This window comes from Dermatophagoides pteronyssinus, unplaced genomic scaffold (assembly GCF_027571235.1).
Source record: "Dermatophagoides pteronyssinus isolate colony J.1.1.1.1 unplaced genomic scaffold, Derpt_VIB-CSIC_2022.12 sq0003, whole genome shotgun sequence".
Taxonomy (NCBI): Eukaryota; Metazoa; Arthropoda; class Arachnida; order Sarcoptiformes; family Pyroglyphidae; genus Dermatophagoides; species Dermatophagoides pteronyssinus.
In genome coordinates this window covers 1,024,944-1,046,239 of record NW_027461527.1, presented here as the reverse complement: position 1 = coordinate 1,046,239, position 21,296 = coordinate 1,024,944, and the positions used below count along the sequence as shown (strand labels likewise).

The 21,296-nt window shown below is 29.3% G+C and overlaps 8 protein-coding genes and 1 long non-coding RNA gene across 10 annotated transcripts; 5 read left to right on the top strand and 4 right to left on the bottom strand.

Annotated features, from left to right (window-relative positions):
• Positions 1-15: 15 nt before the first annotated feature.
• LOC113797994 (glucose-induced degradation protein 4 homolog) lies at positions 16-2,705 on the top strand. Of its 2 annotated transcripts, XM_027348470.2 has the most exons (6): positions 16-306; positions 371-890; positions 967-1,124; positions 1,181-1,325; positions 1,394-1,491; positions 1,562-2,705. In XM_027348470.2, exons 2-6 carry the CDS (start codon positions 546-548, stop codon positions 1,623-1,625), a joined length of 810 nt encoding a protein of 269 aa, XP_027204271.1. In that variant the 5' UTR covers positions 16-306; positions 371-545; the 3' UTR covers positions 1,626-2,705. The 2 variants fall into 2 exon arrangements, with proteins under 2 accessions (XP_027204271.1, XP_075681268.1); XM_075825153.1 differs by having other exon boundaries at positions 16-890.
• On the bottom strand, positions 2,667-4,206 carry LOC113797956 (breast cancer anti-estrogen resistance protein 3 homolog). The gene is made up of 2 exons (XM_027348428.2): positions 3,090-4,206; positions 2,667-3,023 (listed from the first exon to the last, which is right to left on the bottom strand). The coding sequence occupies exons 1-2, from the start codon at positions 4,077-4,079 to the stop codon at positions 2,667-2,669; spliced, it is 1,347 nt and encodes a 448-aa protein (XP_027204229.2). The 5' UTR covers positions 4,080-4,206.
• Positions 4,207-4,491: 285 nt separating this feature from the next.
• Positions 4,492-6,366, bottom strand: LOC142646386 (uncharacterized). Its single transcript, XM_075825151.1, has 4 exons — positions 5,765-6,366; positions 5,363-5,688; positions 5,012-5,303; positions 4,492-4,935 (listed from the first exon to the last, which is right to left on the bottom strand). The coding sequence occupies exons 1-4, from the start codon at positions 6,156-6,158 to the stop codon at positions 4,820-4,822; spliced, it is 1,128 nt and encodes a 375-aa protein (XP_075681266.1). The 5' UTR covers positions 6,159-6,366; the 3' UTR covers positions 4,492-4,819.
• LOC142646387 (uncharacterized) lies at positions 6,284-7,430 on the top strand. The gene is made up of 2 exons (XR_012847341.1): positions 6,284-6,425; positions 6,483-7,430. It is a non-coding gene; the product is annotated as an uncharacterized LOC142646387 (long non-coding RNA).
• Positions 7,303-9,973, bottom strand: LOC113797916 (uncharacterized). The gene is made up of 6 exons (XM_075825152.1): positions 9,742-9,973; positions 9,278-9,647; positions 8,839-9,161; positions 8,483-8,756; positions 8,321-8,395; positions 7,303-8,028 (listed from the first exon to the last, which is right to left on the bottom strand). Exons 1-6 carry the CDS (start codon positions 9,742-9,744, stop codon positions 7,988-7,990), a joined length of 1,086 nt encoding a protein of 361 aa, XP_075681267.1. The 5' UTR covers positions 9,745-9,973; the 3' UTR covers positions 7,303-7,987.
• A 910-nt stretch (positions 9,974-10,883) lies between these two features.
• On the top strand, positions 10,884-13,321 carry LOC113797949 (uncharacterized). Its single transcript, XM_027348423.2, has 7 exons — positions 10,884-11,480; positions 11,544-11,751; positions 11,810-11,935; positions 12,004-12,200; positions 12,275-12,815; positions 12,875-12,949; positions 13,012-13,321. The coding sequence occupies exons 1-7, from the start codon at positions 11,280-11,282 to the stop codon at positions 13,050-13,052; spliced, it is 1,389 nt and encodes a 462-aa protein (XP_027204224.1). The 5' UTR covers positions 10,884-11,279; the 3' UTR covers positions 13,053-13,321.
• Positions 13,322-15,516: 2,195 nt separating this feature from the next.
• On the top strand, positions 15,517-16,854 carry LOC113797840 (uncharacterized). The gene is made up of 2 exons (XM_075825036.1): positions 15,517-15,661; positions 15,884-16,854. Exons 1-2 carry the CDS (start codon positions 15,517-15,519, stop codon positions 16,852-16,854), a joined length of 1,116 nt encoding a protein of 371 aa, XP_075681151.1.
• Positions 16,855-17,011: 157 nt separating this feature from the next.
• On the top strand, positions 17,012-19,177 carry LOC113797928 (serine/threonine-protein kinase RIO3). Its single transcript, XM_027348398.2, has 4 exons — positions 17,012-18,284; positions 18,350-18,685; positions 18,738-18,854; positions 18,912-19,177. Exons 1-4 carry the CDS (start codon positions 17,226-17,228, stop codon positions 19,050-19,052), a joined length of 1,653 nt encoding a protein of 550 aa, XP_027204199.1. The 5' UTR covers positions 17,012-17,225; the 3' UTR covers positions 19,053-19,177.
• Positions 19,054-20,300, bottom strand: Spx (Spliceosomal protein on the X). The gene has a single exon (XM_027348455.2). It carries the CDS (start codon positions 20,198-20,200, stop codon positions 19,208-19,210), a length of 993 nt encoding a protein of 330 aa, XP_027204256.1. The 5' UTR covers positions 20,201-20,300; the 3' UTR covers positions 19,054-19,207.
• Between the last annotated feature and the right edge of the window lie 996 nt (positions 20,301-21,296).

The window sequence follows — 21,296 nt, the reverse complement described above, 5'->3', positions numbered from 1 at the left end:
TCTTATGGATAAAAAGTATTCATTTAGAAATGTATGTTTGTATGTAAGAAGTTATATCCATCAGTTTGGCTCTTTGAAGAGATATTTCCATTCAATTATTTAGTAAAAAAAAAATTCATCCATCAAAACAATCCATGGAATATCTGTTATATATCCAATATTTGGCAACGAAGACAACAACAAAAATCATAACATTGTAAAATTACATTGCCATTAACTCGCCATATACGCGGTGACGACAAAAATAAATTTATTTTATACTTTCATTTCATTCACCGTTTCGATTGGTCTAAACAAATTTCTTATGTACGTGTTAATCAATGGGAAATGAATTGGCAAAATTTTACATATAATCATGTATTGATTTCAGGTAAAATTTAATCATCAACAATAAAGACAATACCGACAAACAAAGCGGTGATTGATTTATTCGTCTATAGAAACAGAATAACAGCGGCATCTTGAAGATTGAAATAAAAATTGATTGGTGTTCACCAATCGAATCATCGACATCGTTTATATTTGTTTGGTAATATTATTATATTATGCCCGTTCGATACAGTTCAAATTTAACTGGATTCAGTCAGCAAATGCTGCACAATATTGATGATAATTGTGATTGCATTTGTGAAGATGATTGTTGTCACGAGAAGGCCAATTTTCCAAATAAAAACACGGATGTAAACAATTATAATAGCATGATGAAATCATCGACGACAGCAACATCGACAGTTAATAAACCGAAGATCAAGCCCACGTTGTTCTGTCCATCACCGTTGGTACATTCATCACAATTGGGCATCACGCATTCGTTGTTATTTTCTGGATCAAAATTCGGTGGTTATCAAAAATCCAAAGGAAATTCATATGAAGTCGAAGTCATTTTTCAGGTATGAATGACATTCGATAATCAATGACAATTATCAATTTAACAGTATTTTAATGTTTTGTTTTTTTTATCAACAGAATGTTGACGAATCCAACTCATACCTTTGTGGCTATCTAATGATCAAAGGTCTGACTGAAGAATATCCAACGTTGACTACATTTTTCGATGGCGAAATCATTTCGGAAAAATATCCATTTTTGACAAGAAAATGGGAAGCTGATGAAGATATTGATAGGTTGGTAGATTTTTTTGCAATCAATTTTATTTATTTAAATTTCATTTTATGCACAGAAAACATTGGAACCGTTTCGAAAGTTTTGCACAATATTCGAAAAATTTTAATTGTGATAATTTCGATTATAAACAATTGGAAAATACTGATCATGTTTTCATGAGGTGGAAAGAACATTTTCTTGTACCCGATCATACGGTAAAAGTAAGTAAATCAATCAATCTATTTGGTTTATATATTTAATACAATTCTTCTTCATAATACGATCACAGGATATTAATGGCGCCAGCTTTGCCGGTTTCTATTACATCTGTTTTACTAAATCGAAAGCAACCATTGAAGGTTATTACTATCATAGACAGTCTGAATGGTAAAATTCTATTCATTTTACGAAATTTGAGAAATTATACTCATCATTTTTTTTTGTATTTCGTACATAGGTTCCAATCGTTAAACCTCAAACATATACCTGAAAATTCGATCCAAGTATACGAATTTCGTTGATCATTTTATTTGACAGTCACAAATATTCAATTATACATTACAGTTCACATGTCCAATGAAGCGATACAAGAAAAAAAGATACAACAACTAAACATAACAGAACAAATCAATAGACAACGAAAAAAAAATCCTACAGAATAAATTTTTCAAAATTTCCGATAATGATTCATTGTTATATTATATACATGAAAAAGTAAACCAGGTATATGAGAAAATATTTCAGAAAAAAGACTAATTAATGGAAAATACTCACTTCAAGAAAAAAAATTATAAATTGCAATGTTTTTTTTTTCGTTTTGTTTTTTTTTCATTTTGTATACCAAACAACATAGAAACCAGATAAATAATTATTCATTCATTAACATTCTATCATTGAAAACACACACGCATCGATACTGAGAATCCGTTCACTTTTATTTTGTGCTGGATATTTATAAAAAAAAAGCTTTAAAATATAAACAAACAACAACAAATCATCATTTGTAGATGAAATTGATTGTCATTCGTCGATTACTGAATAGTCAAAAATCACTGAAATTTTTTTTTGGATAGAATCATCATCAAGATGAATGAATTGTTCTAATTGAAAAGAATTATTTCTTCCTTTTTTTCTCTCATTTCTTTCTCATCGCTTAGCGAACGATGAATAATTGAATGTCAATTTGTTTTCTTTCTTTTTTTTTGTTTGTTCATTTAATATCCAAAATTTATTGATTATTAAAATTATGATCAATATATTGACATTTCGTTTTTCATCACCATTATCATTATCATCATCATTATTATTATTATTATTCTTTGGTCTGTAATTCTTATTCAAGATCATTTTAATTTTTGTTTTCTTTTTCTTTTTTTTCTTAACATACAAATATTATTTATTTATAATACAAAATGTTCTTAAATTATTCAAATAATGTGCATGATTGTTTCTGTATAATTTGTTACCCTTGTTCCGTAAACAAAAACCAAACATCAATCACAAATACCCACCCATTCACAAACACATAAAAAGTATTCATTCATTCATTCATTCATTAAAACTTATAAAATAAAATTTCTTGATTTCATACAACCAACAAATTGATGATCATCATTCAAACTTGATTCTAGACGATAAAAATCTTCGGAATTTAGTTTAATTTTTTCATTTATCGATCGATGTTGATGTTTATTTTCAAATAAAAATCGTACATGAAAATCTGTACGAAATAATTGATCAACATTTGTATCCACTTGTTGATGTTTGGAAGTTGATCGGAAAATTATTGATTGAAAATTATGATCGAATTGTTCAAGATTTTTAATAATTTGATCACTTAGTTCAGTTAGTTCGATTATATCTTCCAAACCAAAGTTATTCAGGCCAATTTGTTTATCAAATTCCAAAAGTGATGATTGCTTTTTTCATTTGAAATAAATAAAATTCAGGTAAATTCAAAATATAATCATATAAATCAGACTTACATCAAATTTTGCATCAATAAATTTGGGCAAAAAATTAGTATCGACAATATGTGAATATTCAATAATATGGCAAAGTTGAATAATAAACGGCAAACATGTATTGGATGATGATGAAATTCGTGAATTGTTCAGATAATTGGTGAATCTAAAACGAAGACTATTTTCGAATATGCGAATATTTTCACCATATTTCTGTCCAAAAATTTTCCACATTGTTGAATCCTGAATTCGTGGAAAACAAAGACCAAACATAATTGAACCGAAACCAAAATGATCATGTATGCTATTCTCTAATCGTTCGGCAATTTCCATCCATTTTCGTATCAATTCCAATTGTTTGGATTGATCGGTTTGTTTTAGAATAGTTGTTATAACAAAATATTTAAGACATTCATGTCGAATAATTAGATCTTTTCGAAGCTGTGTTCCTTCGGGTAACAACATCAATTCAAGACCCGAACAAATTGATTCATTTATTCCGGCAACTTTACATTTATTCATTATGAATCGAATATTACTTTTGAGTAGTTGTTTGGCCAAAAATTCAGCATCATGTTCAAGTAAAACATTGATAATCGATGTCGATGTCGATTGATTATTATTTGATTCATTCAATTGAATTGCTGTGATCATTCGGCAATCTAAACGACAATCAATCGGCTCAATAATGATAGCACCGGATTCGATGGTTATTGGAATACGATTAATCACATAGTAGCTAATTAAATCGGACACCAATGCGAATGATTTATTTTCAAAATAAAATCTTCGACATCCAACATCTTGAGTGATGATTTCATGAATTATAAAATGTAAATGTTGATTACGATGTTGACAGGATAGAACCAATAATTTTTGTTCATTATCATTCACTCGTTGTACGGTATAACGAAGTAAAAATTGTCCATCATGAGTGAGAAATTTTTCCGCTTGTAAGCGATCCAAACGACCATGATAATAATCTAAGGTCTCAACATTAGGCCATAACATTGTTTGAAAATTTTAGTTATATCACATTCGTTTTTCAACCATTAACCAACAAGAACAAGAAAAAATAATAACAACCATTTCTGAACTTTCAAACTTTTTTTAAATCACTCTTCCATTGAATTTTCTATGCTGTAATCATGAAAATTGTATCATGTTTCTCTAAATAATAAACTGATATAGAAGCCAAATCAAATCAACGATAATGATAACAACAACATCCTGATTTATCAATGTTTTTCTTTTGTCGCATTTTTTTGATTTTAGCTATGATATGGTTTGTTGATAAATTTAACATGAGAAAAAAATAAATAAATAAAGGAAATCATTGAATTAAACAGGAAAAGCCAATAATTATCAATAATGATCAACATTATTGCAGACAGATGAAAAATTTTGGTTAAAAAATGAAAAATTTTCTAAACAAAAAATAATTTATTTGATTTTATTTTTTCGTCAAGAATATTCTGTCATATATGAATGATAAATAAATAAATAAATAAATAATTCAGGCTTTAATTTTTCGGTAATTTGAATCGGTAAGTAAATTATTAAATCATATAATTTTTTCGATTAATAAAAGAATTTCTTTTCTTTTCTTTTCTTTTTTTGTTTAATTACTTCCCTATTAGTGTTGGTATATGTGTGTGTGTGTGTGTTTTGTCAGTGAAAATCTTTTTTTATTTGATTGTTGATTTGAAATTCATCGAAATCATTCATCGCTTTCTAATCGAATCACTTTATCAGTTTACACATGGTAATTGTGTATATCGAAGCGCTATTCCATTCTGTGAAAATCGAGCATTTTCCGTTTGATCACTATTTGAACGTAATTTCAATTGGAATGGTTTTGATCGAGCTATAATTAGAATTGATTGATAATTGAATTAAAATTAATTAAAAAAAAACATCAACAATAATTAGTAATGACTTACAAATGACCAAATTACTATAAAATAATCGATCACCACAGAATCGATCTTCACCGACACCACTTCCTTCTTGTGAACCTTGATCAATGCCAATGAAATCATCATCATTACATAATGATCCAGTCAATCCATATGAACTAATGTTTGCCTGTGACGTATACATCGGATCATTGGAAATACCCCATGAAAATGATTCCGGTGTTTCGGTTGTCCATTTAATTGCACAGAAATTTTCCTCGACACGAATACAGGTTGTATATCGTAAATTAGCTAAATATCGGGATCGACCATCAATCTAGAAATATAATTTATATAGATTATTTGATTAAAATCAAGTCAAATTAAACAAAATACTTTTGGTCCATAATTGAATGAACGGATCACATCGGATGGTGATCGATAATATTGTAAACAACCGGACGGAGCCATAACATAATTGTCACATTTGATGAATGAGATTCTAATTTTCCATTTACGGCTAACATTTTCCAATTCATTGGTAATAACGGACAATACGACTGGATTAGCTGAACCACGACCCATATCAACATATAGATGTTGACCTTTATTATCTCCACAAAGCATTGGTAATCGTTCACCAACAGTTGTACGAACCATGAAAGAATCTTTAGTACAACGGCCATATTCATCCGGTTGAGCCAACGAAAATTCTTCCAAATCTAATGAGATGTGAATAATAATAAAAATTTTCATTAAAATTTATTCATTTCAACAAAATTCATTCGTTAACATTACCCAATCGAAGTTGACAAACACCCGGATTATTTTGAATGGTCACCTGACATGTATTCGTACCATTCTCACCGGCCGGATATGATGGATTAACAAATAATGTTTCATTTTTGGCTGTCTTACCACCACAAGTAAATTTCATATTACAACAAACCAAACCACTACGGCCACATGTTCCTACACTGAAACCTTGTCGAGTTTTACAATCAGATTCTGACATACATGTACCAACTTCACCACTTTCAGCCGAACATGGTGTATTCTGTAAACGTAATGTATTGAATATTCCGGAACCTGGTCGCCAGAATTGTCTTGCTGTTGCATCTGTTTGTTCCGAATGTTTCACAAGGCCGATGGTAACAATAGTCAACGTAATTATCAGATGATTAAGGAACATTTTTTTTTGATTGATTGATTTTTTTTCTATGACGTAACTGTTTATCGTTTTATATTTATGTTTGTAATCCAGTGTTTTATGATTCGATATGATCGAACAAATATGATGATCAAAACTTGACTATGGCCAACAACAACAACGATGACGACTAACACGACACAACATCAAACAGAAAACAACGAGAATCTCAATTATGATAGTCTTTTGCTCGCTGATCTACAAAACTTTAATGAAGACGACGATGACGAAGAAGAAGACTTTTGAATGGTAGTTTTAATTATTATTTTTTGAGCAGATTTTTTTCTTTTTGTTTTTTTATTTTAGTACCCAGTTTTTTTAAATAAAAATCCATGAAATAAAAAAACAAGAAACAAGATTGATTTTCACCTGTTCTTACCAGTACTTTTGGTTCCTGTTCTTCGTTTTTTTTTATTTTCCCAACTGACATTTTAATCGTTATGATTATTTCAAACTAGTTGTTACATCTTTCATATATATATGTTTCGGTTAACCTACCCAATCAACTCGAACTAAAAAACCAATCTGAATCAAAATATTGAAATAATATATAAGGGAAAAAAATTATCTTTAGTACGGAAGTAATGGGTCACTAACCGCATAAATTTTGACTGGAACTATACGATGGAATCTTGACATGAAGAAATGAGTAGAAAAGTTGATTAAGGATGAAAAAAAATTCATTTATTCATTGGAGTTTTTTTTTCTCTCCCTAGCTAGCTGTTCGAAGGTTATCTTTTGCCATCGCATGATGAACCCATTTTTGGTATTTTTTTTTCTTGTCTCTTTCGATACACAAATACATTTTCAATGTTGTTCTTTATTTGAATATGAAAAATGCAACAAAGAAAAACCCAATCAAAGATTAAAAAGATGTTTGAAACTAGTTTGACACACACGCATTTATATTCTTTTTTTTTCTAGTTCACGGTTGATGGCCATTATTTCAGGATTGAATTTTAATTACCTGTCGGCAATGATGACAGTAACTTTCAACATTATACAACAAATTTGGGTTATTTTGATTTGTAGAATAATCTTGAATTTTCTTCATATCAATTTCTTGGTTTTTTTTCAAAATATTTTCAGTTTAATTTTTGATAATTAAGATAATTCAAAATTCTCATAAGAAAAAAAAATGTTCAATTTAATGTTCTCATTCTTTATTTTGTAATATAAATAAATAAATAAATATAAATAATTTAGAGATTCATATGATTTAGATAAAAAAAAATGTTTGTGTGTGAAATATGATGATGAAGTTGATGATGATGGTAATTTTGAGAAAATTATTTCATCAATAAATTTTGTAAAAGTTTTGGTTTTACGGCAGCGGTGGGCTTGGAAAAGGTGGAAAAGATTTTTTTCCAAATTTTGTTTTTTTTTCAAGTTCAATGTCAAAGTTATATATTCCAATGTATGTACAGAACGAATGGTAATTATTGTCGATGGGCGCCATCATCAAAATTCAACCTCATTCTATTGATGATTATGATGGCCATAATAATAATAAGCTCGTAAAATTATTTTTTTGTTTTATTTATTGTTGTATGAATTTTGAAGTTCAAAGAAATATTTCCAAGTGCATTTTCATTCGATTCGATCGATGCAAAAAAAGAAGGTTAGGTCAAATCCTTGTTTTGTTTTGTTATTCGCTATAATAATATTTTAGTGATTTGGTGATGATGATAACATTCAGAAGGAAATAGAGGGTATATTTTGATTGATGTTTCGAAAAAAAGGAATAGAAAATTTGCTGGTGTTATAAAGATCCGAATGAAAATTTGAAAAGAGAGAAGAGCTTGAGAAGATTAAATCACACAAGGAAGTTGAACATAACGAAGACTGAAACCTATAGGAGAAAAGAAGGAATTTAAAAAAAAATTAATTAAAGTTATCTTTATCATTGAAAATTATCAAGGTGGATCCGAATTTTTCTATAAAAGACATTCAGGTTTGATTTATGCAATTTAAAATGATAATTCTTAGATTATTATCATGATCATAAATAACTGTTTACATGGTGGGTGAAGGGTCAGATGAAGATTTAACATTTCAAGATGAGGTCATTGAGCTTAACGCTATTATCGGTCATCACGAAATACATGATGGCAAAATAATATTAAAGTGAATAAACTACTTACCATGTTGAGAATTTTCGGCATTCAATTTTTGATCACTATTTGATCGTACTTTAAGCTGGAATGGTTTTGATCGAGCTGATAGAAGGAAAAAATTTGATTTAAATTGAATTTGCATTTTTTTACATATTAATCAATAAAATAATATATATAAAAAATACTTACAAATAACATAATCATCTTGTAAGAGTTTAGTACCACAAAGGCGATCTTCACCTGGTCCGCTACCTTCGGCACTTCCTTGATCGATACCGATAAAATCATCAACATTGCAAAGACCACCGCTAGCACCACGAGCTGTAAGATTTCCTTCATATGGGGCACCCCATGAAAATGAACCGGGAATTTCGGTTTCCCATTTGATTGAACAGAAATTTTCTTCAACACGAACGCAGGCTGTGTATCGTAGATTAGATAAATATCGGGCACGACCTTCCATCTAAATAAATCATTTTAAAAAAAATTGCAAATCAAATTAACAAAATGAAATTGGTAAAAAAAAGGATCATTTGTCCACGTACTGGCAAACCATAGTTGAAACTTTGAATAACAGACGATGGTGATCGGAAATATTGTAAACATCCTGATGGTGCCATATCCAAATTGTTACATGGAATCATGTTAATCTTGACTTTCCATTTACGGCCAATCATATCACCATTGGTGACTACAGATAAGACAACTGGATTGGCTGAACCACGACCCATATCGACATAAAGATGTTGACCATTGTTTTCACCACACAGAATTGGCAATCGTTCTCCAACAGTGGTACGTACCATAAACGAATCAGTTGTACATTGACCATTTTCATCCGGTTGAGCCAAAGAAAATTCTTCGAAATCTTTAGTCCATATGAATGAAGAAAATTGATTACAGTAAATAAATTTAAATTAAACATTTCCAAACATTTAAAATTAAGTTTTAAAAAATATTAAAATCGATTCATCGAATAATTACCTAATCGTAGTTGACAAACATTTGGTTGTTTATCAATGGTAACCTGACAGGTATTTGTTCCATTATCAGTTTTTGGATACAAATGATTGACAAAAATTGTTTCATTTTCTTTAGTACGTCCACCACATGTAAATTTAAAATTACAACATGATGCAAAACCTGAAGCACATGTACCATCAGGTGTACCTTGTCTTGCTAAACAATCATTTTGAGCTAAACAAGTACCCGGTGTATTTGAATCGGTAGTACATGGACTATTCTGGTAACGAAGAATGGCAATTATAGCCGGAATTGATGGTGGTCGAAATGATCCTTGACTATAGACAACGGTAGCGATTGCCAATGGTACCAATAACAAGCTGATACGAAACTATTTTGAACATAATCAATTAAATATAAGATGAATGAATGGATTAAATATCCAATAATCAATCAATCAGACAAAAGATGTAAGAAGTAATTACCATTTTATTTTATTTTATATTTTTGATTATTTTCTTATTTAATTTGATGATTTAATTTAATTTAATTTAATTTGATGAATGAATTTTATTTTTAAAATATTAATTTCATATGAATTTCAGAATAAAACTATTGAACATAGCCGAAATTATTTGTTTGATGTGAACAAAAAAAAACTAAACAAGAAAATTACAAAGGAAAAAATTATTGTTTGAATTGACACTGGACAGTTATTTTAGAAAGATTGACCAATCGTAAGAATATAGAACGAGCTTTTTATAGTGGACAAATTTTTTTCCTTCTTCTTTACAAAAAAAAATTTCCTCTATCAAACGGATGAAGAAAGAACAAGATCAAAGCTAGTTGGATGAAAAAGAGATGATAAAAAATACAAAGACCGGTTCATCTTTTTTTTTAATGTTGATCATAATGAAAAATGATGATGGTACCCGTTCATATAAACATAAAATTCAAATCATAAATCTACTTCAAATCATTCGAAATGACCAATCTCATTTTGATCTACATATTTCCGTCATGAGAAAAAAAGAAATTCAGGTTATTCATGCACCAAATGAATTTGCATTCCTTCCCCCCACACACACAATCAATCTGAACATGAATTTCAAGATCAAAAAAGGTCAAAGAATCATACCAAGACGTTGACATTAGTGGGGAAAAAAATACCAAATTTATTACATCAAGTAATAAATGATTCTAGTCTTTTCAAATGTTTTTTTTTTTTGCTTGAAAGCATCATCTTTTTCGGTGAAAAAACACCTTATCGAAACAAACTTGTTCAGCAATAGTGGTTATTACTTTTTTTTCTCTATTACTATTTCATTATCATCATAAACATACAGTGACCTTTGTAATGTTGAAATTATTTATCGTCTGTTTTCGGTAATATGATTATAAATGATTTTTTTTTGTTGGTCGGATAATAATCATACAATGTTGAAAACTGGATTTTCCTTCGATTGCCAATGTTGTTTGTATACTGCACCTAGTATGATTGGGCGAATCCTAAACACACACACACACACACACACAGCATCCCAAATATAAAATGATTATGGTGATTTCCTGGTTGACTTGAAAATACTTTTTTTTCTTATCGATCGATGAAACTAGAATAGACAACATTTAACATTCAGAATGATCATCTGCAAGAAGAAGATGAAGAAGAAGAAGAAAATCCCATCCAATATGGCTGTTGTTAGTGATGATGATGATGATGATAGTAACCAGTTGATCATAGTGTGGCAAAGAAAAGATAGAGATTTGTTCTACGATTCATGATCGATTCATTGATTAAACATCATCATCATCGTTACATTCTTTCTCTCATTTTTTTTTGCTTTTCAAATTTAAACGATAAAGAAAACAAGAAAAAGGACTTTTGTTCTCCATCATCATTGATTCTTGATATTACTCCTTTTTTTTCGTACGAAAGTAATTCATTGTTCTTGTTTCAGTTTTTTTGCCTTCAATTCATTTAATCGATATTAACAAAACATATTGAATAATAATCGATAAAATGATGCTGTTATCGTGTAGGCATCATTTTCAATTGTGGACATTTTTTATCACCATTATTATAATCATTTTGGTACAACTAGTCGATTATGGTGAATGTCAATTACGGCCAATATCATTACCGGGAATATTTTCAGCCATCCGATATCAGAATACTGCTTGTGATGGTGAAAATGAAGAGACTGGTCTCTGTCTTTACGAGGTAAGCGATTGATTATTTTTTTCTGTTTTCTATAATTTAAATTATTTTTATTATTTCATACAGAGTGAATGTTTAAATCGTAAAGGTGCCGTTATTGGTCGATGTGCAAACGGTTTTGCGGCTTGTTGTTCATTCAAATTTACTTGCGGTGGTGAAACTAATCAGAATGAAACATTTTTTGTTAATAAACAATATCCAAGCTTTGAAAATGAAACTAATACTTGTCAGGTGACCATTAAAAAATTGGACAATATCTGCCAATTACGATTGGGTTTGTATTTAATGTTGTTTGGGTCGAGTTTTTTTAAAATGAATTGAATTTTTTTTAGATTTTGAAGAATTTTCCTTATCTCAACCGGATGAGAATGGATTTTGTACGACCGATTCGTTTATGGTTCGTACAACAGTCGGTGAACGCTTACCAATTATTTGTGGTGAAAATGCTGGCCAACATAGTATGTTGAATTTGTTTGAATTTCCATTTTAGATAATTGTAAATAATTAATTTTTTTTTCTTCAATAGTTTATATTGATATGGGACAAGGTAGTAAAAATCCGGTAGTATTATCAATTGTAACAAATGGTATTCATGCATTACGTAAATGGAAAATCAAAATCAACATGATCACTTGTAATAGTTTGGATATGGCTCCTTCCGGTTGTTTACAATATTATCGATCGGCTACTGATGTTATACGTAGTTTTAATTTTGGACCTAAAGTATGTGACTACGGTTATTAATCTGACCGAATTGCTTATTGTCATTTTTTTTTGTATTTCAATAATTCATTTAGATTGAATATCGTGCACGATATTTAGCCAATCTACGTTATACAACTTGTATTCGTAATGAAGAGAATTTCTGTGCAATCAAATGGGAAACGGAAAATCCGGGAATGTTTATGTTTGGTGCACCATATGAAGGCAAAGATAATGAATATACTGATTGTGCTCAACCATTTCCATTCTTTGGAATGCAAGGAAAAACCGAAGATGGCGAACCGAATATAAATTTGACATCCACACAAATTATATACGAATCAAATGAAAATTTGGAAACTACTTCGCCATCTGTCATGATGGCTACAATATTACCATCAACAAAAACAGAAAATTCATTGAAAATAGCCGAAAATCGTGAAGATGCTGTATTGGATAAGAATCCAACAATCGATAAGGATTCTTTATACATTCATAGATGTCAAAATGGTGCCAGTGGTGTTCAATGTAATTTTGATGATTTTATTGGTATCGATCAAGGTTCTTTGGAAGGTACCGGACAAGGTGAAGATCGTTTTTGTGGTTCTCGATTACTCGAACATGATTTCATCATCTGTAAGTTTTAAATTGTTAACTTTTGAAACATTTTCATCTTGAAAATTTTTAATATTTAGCTCGTTCAAAACCATTTCAATTACGAGTAAGATCAAATGGAGATCATTTTAGTAATGCAATCAATTCACAATCAGGTAATTTTTCATTTCATTGAATTTTAAAGATAAAAATATAATTGAATCATTTCAAATTTTAGGTTTTTCATTGAAATACACCCAGCTACCATGCGTCATTTAATTAATGGGATATTTTTTTAAAATTCAACTTTTTTATCGTTCTTGGTACCTATTCATTAGTAAAAAAAAAGTTATTTTGGATTTGGTTGAACAGAAATTATTTTTTCTTCATCATTGTCGAGAGAAAAACAACAACTTTTCATTTTAACTTTTCAGTTTCATAAATTTTATTCATCAATCTATAGAATCATTAATCGATTATAATGTAATAACGACATGTCTATTTTTTTTATTTTATTTTTATTAAAAATAAATTATGGTAACCATCAATTTCTTTCATTTCTGTTTCAAAATTTTTGACTATTTCTGGATTCCAGTTAAATCACTCAGATACAATAGGAACTTCTTTTTTTTTGTTGTCAGAATCGCTTTCATTATGATTTTGACATTGTTGTCAATGTTGAACCATTAGAATATTTGTCTTTGTCACTTGCAAAATTCGTTTCACTAATATTTTATTCTCTTTTTTTTTGGGTTAATCGAGAACAAACTGAATATGAGTATCATCAAAAATATATTGTTTATTCGATCACATCGAAAACCCGATATTGCATCAATTTTTATTGAAAATTTTGAATATCTCAAATTATTTAATTCACGATTAGAATATTCTCTATCTGATTATAAAAATCGTCAAATCAATTTGTCATTTCAAACAATTAAACATTCTATTTGGATAAATTTAATTCAATCCTTGACTACTCTTATCTATTCGTTAATGATTATTTGGCCGGAAAATAATTATCTAATTTCCATAAAACAATATGAACAAACGTTTGAATTTCAACGATTAGATCTTGTAATAATTACAATGGTGGTAATGTATTGCGTTTTTCAATATTTTTGGCTATATTCATTTAAGAAGGTTATTTCTTATCAATGTTCATTGACCGATTGTTGTGTAGTGAACAGTTCGCCTACGATTAATAATAGATTCTGTCCAAAATTTCGTTTATTTTTGTTGAATTTTTATTCAATGACTAAAAGTTTAGCATTCATTATAATTCGAGCTTACATTGTAACATATTCAACTCTATACATTGTATTCGTTTACAACTGCATTGAAATTTACCAAAAGAATGAAGTAACGTTAGTTCAAATGATCATTACTTTTCCAGGATTCTTCATAACAATTATTTTTGCAACATATGTGATGAGTCAAATTGCCATTATTACAAATTTTTTAATATTCACAATGTTATTCATCGAATTACAATTGAAGCAATTATTTTCATCGACTGAAAGAATTTTGAACATCAAACAAAAGCAAAAAAAATTGAGTCTATTCAAAGCAACAAATACTTTAATCTGGAATCGTTTTCAATCGAAATATGTTAGACTTTATGCCGAAACATCAAAACTGAATCGAACAACAAGTGCACATTTTGCAGTCGATGAATTTCTATCAAAATCATCTATCATCATTGGTGTAATATTCTATAGTCAACAAACTTTTATGAATTTGAATAGTTATTTTTGTGTTATCGCATTCATGGTCATATTTTGTTTCACAAGTGGACTATATTCTCGTGCTTCTCGTTTACCATCATATAATCAACGTTGTGTACGATCGATTTTCGTAGGGATTGCTCGATCACAATTGAATACATCGACGAAAATAATTGATCCAAATCGAATCAATCATTCGATTATATCAAGATATTTAATTCGATTAAATTTATTCATAACAATAATGACTAACAATCAATTTGGTTTTAGTTGTGGTCGATTTTTTTTCATCACCAAATTTCGTTATATACAATTATTCATATTAAATTTTCTTTTATTGATCAAATTTTATAAAAGAATTTGTTTGAAATGAATAACTATTTGCTTGACGATAATAAAGATATTGTTCTTTTTAAAAATAATTAATGTTTACCATTACATTATTGATAGATGACAGCAATCTTTCGTAATATATATTGATTTGTTATCCAGTCAGAATCAATTCGATCCTTTTATTCATAAAGTTCTATGAAAATTAACATTTTTTTTCAATATGACAATGGAATCTGAAAAAAACATTACGTTACTGAATTATTATGTAATATTTTTTTTAATAAAATGAATCGATTTTATTTCCATATCTAAGTTTTGTTACAATTTCAATAATTTGAAATAGCAAGCTTTCGGCTTGGAATTAGAATTTGTTTTGTCTTAGAATGTTTTTTTTTCTTTAAAATAATCATTGAAAATTTCGATTTTTTATGCAAATAATGTATTACCATGACGATATCTACTTACCAAAAGTTCATACGAACAAAAAATAATTGGTTTTAACTTCTGGTGAAAATTGGCTTTCGATTTTTTTATATATAATGAATATATCTAAAGAAATTTTGACAATCAAAAAAAAAAAATCTCTTCGATAAAGTTCTGTTGATAAATTTTCTTATATCTATTTCAAGAAAAAAAAATATTGTGAAAAATTAAATTCTTACTAACAAACAATTGTTACTACAATGAAGATACCTTTATTTTTAATTAAATATTATCTAAAAAGTCAACAATATCACATACGAATTGGTCATATATTTAAACAAGGTTTTCAATGTTGGAATTATTTTGGTACACGTATGGAATTTACAATGTTCGATTATGAACAACGTAAAATACCATACAATTATCAAACATTTCGTCATGCAATATGGTATACATTGAATGCTTGGACAGCGATTATTTTTCTTATGTTTTTAACCAATGATGAAACATTAATTTCAATTAAACATATTGAAAAAATATTTGGAATCGATCGATTGGATTTATTGTTGAACGAAATGATTATCATTTTTTTGATACTTGAATGGATGTGGATTTTTACATTCAAAGAAACATTACGATATCGATTTACATGGAATAATTTCTGGTCATCAAATTTTGATTATGATGATAATAAATTACAGCCAAAATTTCATAATTATCTCATCAATTTTTATGCAATAACTACAATATTGTCGACAATTTGTCATCAAATTTCTGCGATTGTAATCCTATGTTCTTATCCGATATTTGTACACTATTCTGTTCATTTATTCAATATCAATCAGATCACATTGATCCAATTGATTTTGACATTTTTTGGATATCTAGCATTACTCATACATATTATCTTCATGATGGGTCAATTGTTCAGAGCGATGAATTTCATTGTTGTGTCTGTGGAATTTTCCAAAGTACAAATCAAACAATTCTTTTCATCATTAAAATTACTTAGAAATTATAATTCATTTGGTACTGATCATCATTCAATTTCATTCATACAGAATTCAATTTTATTTCTATCTCGACAACAGTTTGAATATGTTAAACAATATGCCGATGTTACGAAAGTTAATCGTACAGCTAGTCCATATTTTGTTTATGATGAAATGATATCCAAATCATCGATTATAATGGCCTGTTTATTTACCAGCCGTCAATTACAAATGAATTTATTTAATCTTTGCATCATACCAGGTTTATTATCAATGTTTTTCTATACAACTGGATTGTATCAATCTGTATCGAATCTGCCATTATATAATCAACGTAGTGCACGTTTAATATCGCAATGGTTAGCTAAATTTCAATGGTTATCATCATCGATCAAAAATAAAGCAATTAATCGTCGATTCTCTCAAGCTTATTTACGATATCTAATAAAATTGAATCTATTCATACAGACAATGCCTAACAATAAATTCGGTTTTAGCTGTGGTCGATTATTTTTCATTACGAAATTTAAATACATTCAATTGTTTATTTTAAACTTTCATTTGACTATAAAATTTTATAAAAAAATTTGCATGTCTCCACAATGATTCTTTGGAAAAAAATACTTTAAAAAAATTTGAATAAAAATTAAATTTTCGAAAAAATCTAACGAACGAAATAATCGATATAATCGATTATTCTAAAATGTTTTTTTCATCATTATTGCATTTTTCGTATTAAATACGTACATTTTCTTCTGTTACTTTTGCTTTACATTTGGCTCATTATTTGTTGAACTGTACGAAATTACGTAAGAACAACGTTTTCATCATTTTTTATTGATGATCATTGTTGTTTTAATGTTTTGATGTAATTGAGTGGCTGCTAAGATTATATATAAATACCTTTTGTTATTGATTTTTATCAATTGTAGTCTGTTTGTTTTTATATTTAAAATTAATTTGCCCCTCCGAAAAAAATGCCTAAAACTTGGTCTGAATTGGTAAGTCAAAATTCGATCGAACAAGATCAACAATCATCAACATCGATTGAAACATTACCATCACCACATCAGCAACAACAACAACAATCAATTTCATTCAATGATATCATGTCCGAACAATTGGCACTAGATTTGAGTGCCCATCAAAGTTTTTCCGACGATGAATCTGTTGTTAATCAAATCCTATCCGAAGACAGAAGCCCATCGAATAAAGATGCCAAAGAATTTGATTGTTCAAATGATGAAATGTTGGCCAAATTATTACAACATGAACTTGATCTTGAACATGATCGAATGTTAAAATTGGAAGAAAAACAATACAATGCCAATTCTAAAGTACAATTATCATTTGAAAAATTACGCCGTATACGCGATGAAGATCTTGGCGATTCTGATCTGGATGATGAAATTCATCATGAATATGGTGAAGAATCGAAACATTGGGATTTTTTCGAACAAAAAGAAAAACAAGCACCAAAAATTGGTAAACAAGGTTATGTTGTGGCAAAAAACGGTGAAGTAACCACTAAACATGATATTGAATTGAACAAATGTCGTAATGCCTGTAAGGTAATGGAATTTGAAAGCGATATACGAACTGGTGATGGTGGTGGATTTCCAATGAAACTATCAAATAATGTATACAATGCATTAAAAGTTCATAGTATTAGTGAAGGAAAACGTATGGCTCGATTGCATGAGAAAAAAGAAAAATCATCAGCAGAAAAAGCTGTTGATGCTAAAAGCAGAATTTTATTATTTAAATTGATCAATGCTGGCACTTTGGAAACGATGAATGGTATTATTGCTACCGGTAAAGAATCGGTAGTTATTCATGCTATTGGACAAAATATTGAAAAAGGTATTCCATTGGGTGAGGTTGCTGTTAAGGTTTTCAAAACAACAATCACCGAATTTCGTGATCGTATCCAATATATTATTGGTGATCCTATTCTTGAACAAACCGGGAAACTATCCAAACAAAATCCAAAATTAACAATACCTTTGTGGGCAGAAAAAGAGATGCATAATTTGGTAATTTAAAAACAAAACAATATTTTCAAATTTAATATTAAAAATCATTCCATTAAATTAATTAGAATCGATTACGTAAATTTGGAATTCCTTGTCCAGAAGTTGTACACTTAAAAAAACATATCCTAATCATGACGTTTATTGGTCGTGAAGGTCGTCCTGCACCAACAATTAAAAACCTTTTATTTTCCGAAGAATTATTCATTAGAATTTGGACTGAAATCGAAAAAATGATGATAAAAATGTACAAAGAATGTGATATGATTCATGCCGATCTAAGTGAATACAATCTATTATGGCATGAGAATAAATTATGGTGTATCGATGTATCGCAAGCAGTTAGAACTACACATCCAATGGCATTCAGATTTTTATGGAGAGATTGTGTCAACATTTGTAAGGTGAGATTTGCAAGAAAAAATTTTCATTAAAAACCTAACAATTTGTTTGTAGTTTTTTTCGAAAAAATTATGTGACTTTAAATCACCTCGTAAACTATTTGAAACGATTACCGGTAAAAATATGAACGAATTGGATAATGATTCCGTTGTCATTGAATTATTTGACAAGGTAATTTTTGAATCAATCAAAGATTTTGATTTAATTTTTTTTTTTGAATTTATACAGATGGAGAACTATGAGAAAAGTCGTAGAAATAATAACACTGATCGATTCGAAACGAAACAACGATGTGAACCGGATATGTTTGATGAATTGTTTGAACAAGCATTACAACAAAATCGTGCCGAAGGTGTTGTGAAAGCATAGATATTTTTGGCAAAGAATTTATTATGAGTTGTTTTAAATGTGTGCAATTATTGGAATTTGTAATTTTTTGCATGATGTTATTACAATGAATTTTGTGAATAAAAACCTATTCTTTACAAAATTAATTTCTTTTTAATTTTAGTTGTTAATTTTGATTATTGACCAGGAGGAGGTGGTGGTGGCACACCAAATCCATGTATGTTTGCCCCAGGAAATGGCAAAGGTGGTGGTGGAGGAGGTGGAACCAAATGTGGATGATGATTAATCATAGGAGGAGGTGGTGGCGGAGGTGGTGGAGGCATTGCTGCCGGAAGACCATGTTGCCAATTCAGCATGTTCATGGCCATCATATTCATTGTTGCGGCTGGATCATCTTGTCCATGATAATACATGTTGACTGGCGGTGGTGGTGGCATAGTTGGAATGGCTGAAGGTGCAGCTGGTGGAACCATCATCGGCGTCAACATTGGTGCAGGAACAGCTGCAGTTGTCGGCGCCGTTGGTGGAGCATCGGCAAACAATTGATGAGGTCGATCAGCCTGAGCTAATGGATTTTGTGCAGCCAACAATCTTTCGGCAGCCGAACCATGACGTTCACCTTTAGCATCTTTTTTGAATGCATAACTTATTGTTATGGGCCTATTACAAAGATATTGACCATTCATTGCTTCGATAGCAGCATCTGATGCTTCAAAGCTGGCGAAATTGATAAATGCATAACCTTTTGAATTTCCCGTTTCTGGATCACGCATAATTTTCGGTGTTTGAAGAATGACACCGAAAGCAGAAAACGTATCGTATAAAAGTTTTTCGTCCACTTCTGGATCAAGATTACCGATGAAAACATTTGCACCAACATCCAAATTTTTCTGATGTGCCGATGCTTTATTCACACGAATCGGTTTACCATAAAGTTTAATCATATTCATTATTTTTATTCCATAATCTGCATCTTCTTCGCACATAAATTCAACAAAACCATATCCTTGATGTAGATTTGTTACTCGATCTTTAGGCATATGAACATTGACGACAGGACCAGCTTGTACGAATAATTCCCATAAAATACTTTCATTAACTTTTTCATCAAGACCACCAACATAGATGGTAGCATCCTGATTACGTTCAGCAATCGGACCGGCAGCCATATTTTTTTGTCCGATAAATTAAACCAAAAAAATAAATAAAAAACCTGATGAAATTATAAAAATTGGAAAACACGCGAGAGCGCGTCAAATCAATAAAATATTAGCGGGTGCTCATCATAAAAGACGTTTTTGAATGAAAAAAAATAAATATTTATTATCAAATTATAAAACTTAATAAATTTTTGAAACAAGAATTAAAAAACATAAACAAACATAAATAAAGATACTATTGTTGAAAATATTTTTCAAATCCTGCTAATATAAATTGGCTACAGTTCTTGTCAAAACATGATGCAAGCCATATTTGAGGAAGATCATCTAATTGTTGTCTATTATCATCATTATCATTATAATCCGAAAATATCCGATTATCTAGTATACTGAATCTAGAGACATTTTTTTCGAATATCAATTTTTTTGCATTCGGATCATCTACCAATAATGTTTTTCGTTGTTTAAGTGATGTTCCAAGATGTTGAGTTTTTCGTTGATTACAATTTGTTATTTTTTTCATTTTACTTCTAGTAAATTTTCTTATCTTTCGTAGATTATATATTGATTCTTTAGGCGGAATGTTAAATTTGAGTGCACATTTTTTAATATGGTTAATATTTTTCAATGATTTCATACAAATCGGGCAATTAAGGTAAACAATTTCTTCGTCAAAAAATTTCTCAACAATTGAATTTTTATCAGATGATTGTTGATGTGATTGATTATCAATTAAATTAATTTCAAACTTTTCATATTCAACTTGTTTAATAAAATCATTAATTGTTTTTTGTTTTTGTTTTGATGATAATGATTGGGTAATGCTGAAAGGCGAATTCAAAAGAAATTCATCATCATCATCATCATCATCGTAACGTGATTGTACGAATTGGCAAGATTCAGCCATATTTTTCACTTATGAAGATAATTTCAAAAAATTAAAATAAATCTTATTATGGTTAAATGAAACTGATTTTAGTTGTTTCAATCTTCATCGAATTCAAACATTTTTGCCAAAAAAAAAAACAACCGAATTTTTTTCAGTGTGTTTGATTAAAATTTAAAAAACGCATGCGCATTTTATGGCCTAATGAATTTAATGAAA

Excerpts from the sequence above, each read along its gene's own strand:
- LOC113797928 (XM_027348398.2), top strand. The coding sequence starts at position 17,226 with ATGCCTAAAACTTGGTCTGAATTGGTAAGTCAAAATTCGATCGAACAA. Across the intron at positions 18,686-18,737 it reads ATTGTGTCAACATTTGTAAG|TTTTTTTCGAAAAAATTATG; the intron begins GTGAGATTTGCA and ends ATTTGTTTGTAG. Across the intron at positions 18,855-18,911 it reads TCATTGAATTATTTGACAAG|ATGGAGAACTATGAGAAAAG; the intron begins GTAATTTTTGAA and ends GAATTTATACAG.
- LOC113797949 (XM_027348423.2), top strand. The coding sequence starts at position 11,280 with ATGATGCTGTTATCGTGTAGGCATCATTTTCAATTGTGGACATTTTTT. Across the intron at positions 12,816-12,874 it reads CGAACATGATTTCATCATCT|CTCGTTCAAAACCATTTCAA; the intron begins GTAAGTTTTAAA and ends TTTAATATTTAG. Across the intron at positions 12,950-13,011 it reads TGCAATCAATTCACAATCAG|GTTTTTCATTGAAATACACC; the intron begins GTAATTTTTCAT and ends TTCAAATTTTAG.
- LOC142646386 (XM_075825151.1), bottom strand. The coding sequence starts at position 6,158 with ATGTTCCTTAATCATCTGATAATTACGTTGACTATTGTTACCATCGGC. Across the intron at positions 5,689-5,764 it reads TGTTTGTCAACTTCGATTGG|ATTTGGAAGAATTTTCGTTG; the intron begins GTAATGTTAACG and ends ACATCTCATTAG. Across the intron at positions 4,936-5,011 it reads TTATAGTAATTTGGTCATTT|CTCGATCAAAACCATTCCAA; the intron begins GTAAGTCATTAC and ends TTCTAATTATAG.
- LOC113797994 (XM_027348470.2), top strand. The coding sequence starts at position 546 with ATGCCCGTTCGATACAGTTCAAATTTAACTGGATTCAGTCAGCAAATG. Across the intron at positions 1,125-1,180 it reads GCTGATGAAGATATTGATAG|AAAACATTGGAACCGTTTCG; the intron begins GTTGGTAGATTT and ends TTTTATGCACAG. Across the intron at positions 1,492-1,561 it reads TATCATAGACAGTCTGAATG|GTTCCAATCGTTAAACCTCA; the intron begins GTAAAATTCTAT and ends TTTCGTACATAG.
- LOC113797840 (XM_075825036.1), top strand. The coding sequence starts at position 15,517 with ATGAAGATACCTTTATTTTTAATTAAATATTATCTAAAAAGTCAACAA. Across the intron at positions 15,662-15,883 it reads AATGTTCGATTATGAACAAC|AAACATTACGATATCGATTT; the intron begins GTAAAATACCAT and ends TTACATTCAAAG.
- LOC113797916 (XM_075825152.1), bottom strand. Across the intron at positions 8,757-8,838 it reads GTTTCAACTATGGTTTGCCA|ATGGAAGGTCGTGCCCGATA; the intron begins GTACGTGGACAA and ends TGATTTATTTAG. Across the intron at positions 8,396-8,482 it reads ACAAGATGATTATGTTATTT|CTCGATCAAAACCATTCCAG; the intron begins GTAAGTATTTTT and ends TCCTTCTATCAG.
- LOC113797956 (XM_027348428.2), bottom strand. The coding sequence starts at position 4,079 with ATGTTATGGCCTAATGTTGAGACCTTAGATTATTATCATGGTCGTTTG. Across the intron at positions 3,024-3,089 it reads TTATTGATGCAAAATTTGAT|CAATCATCACTTTTGGAATT; the intron begins GTAAGTCTGATT and ends AAATGAAAAAAG.
- Spx (XM_027348455.2), bottom strand. The coding sequence starts at position 20,200 with ATGGCTGCCGGTCCGATTGCTGAACGTAATCAGGATGCTACCATCTAT.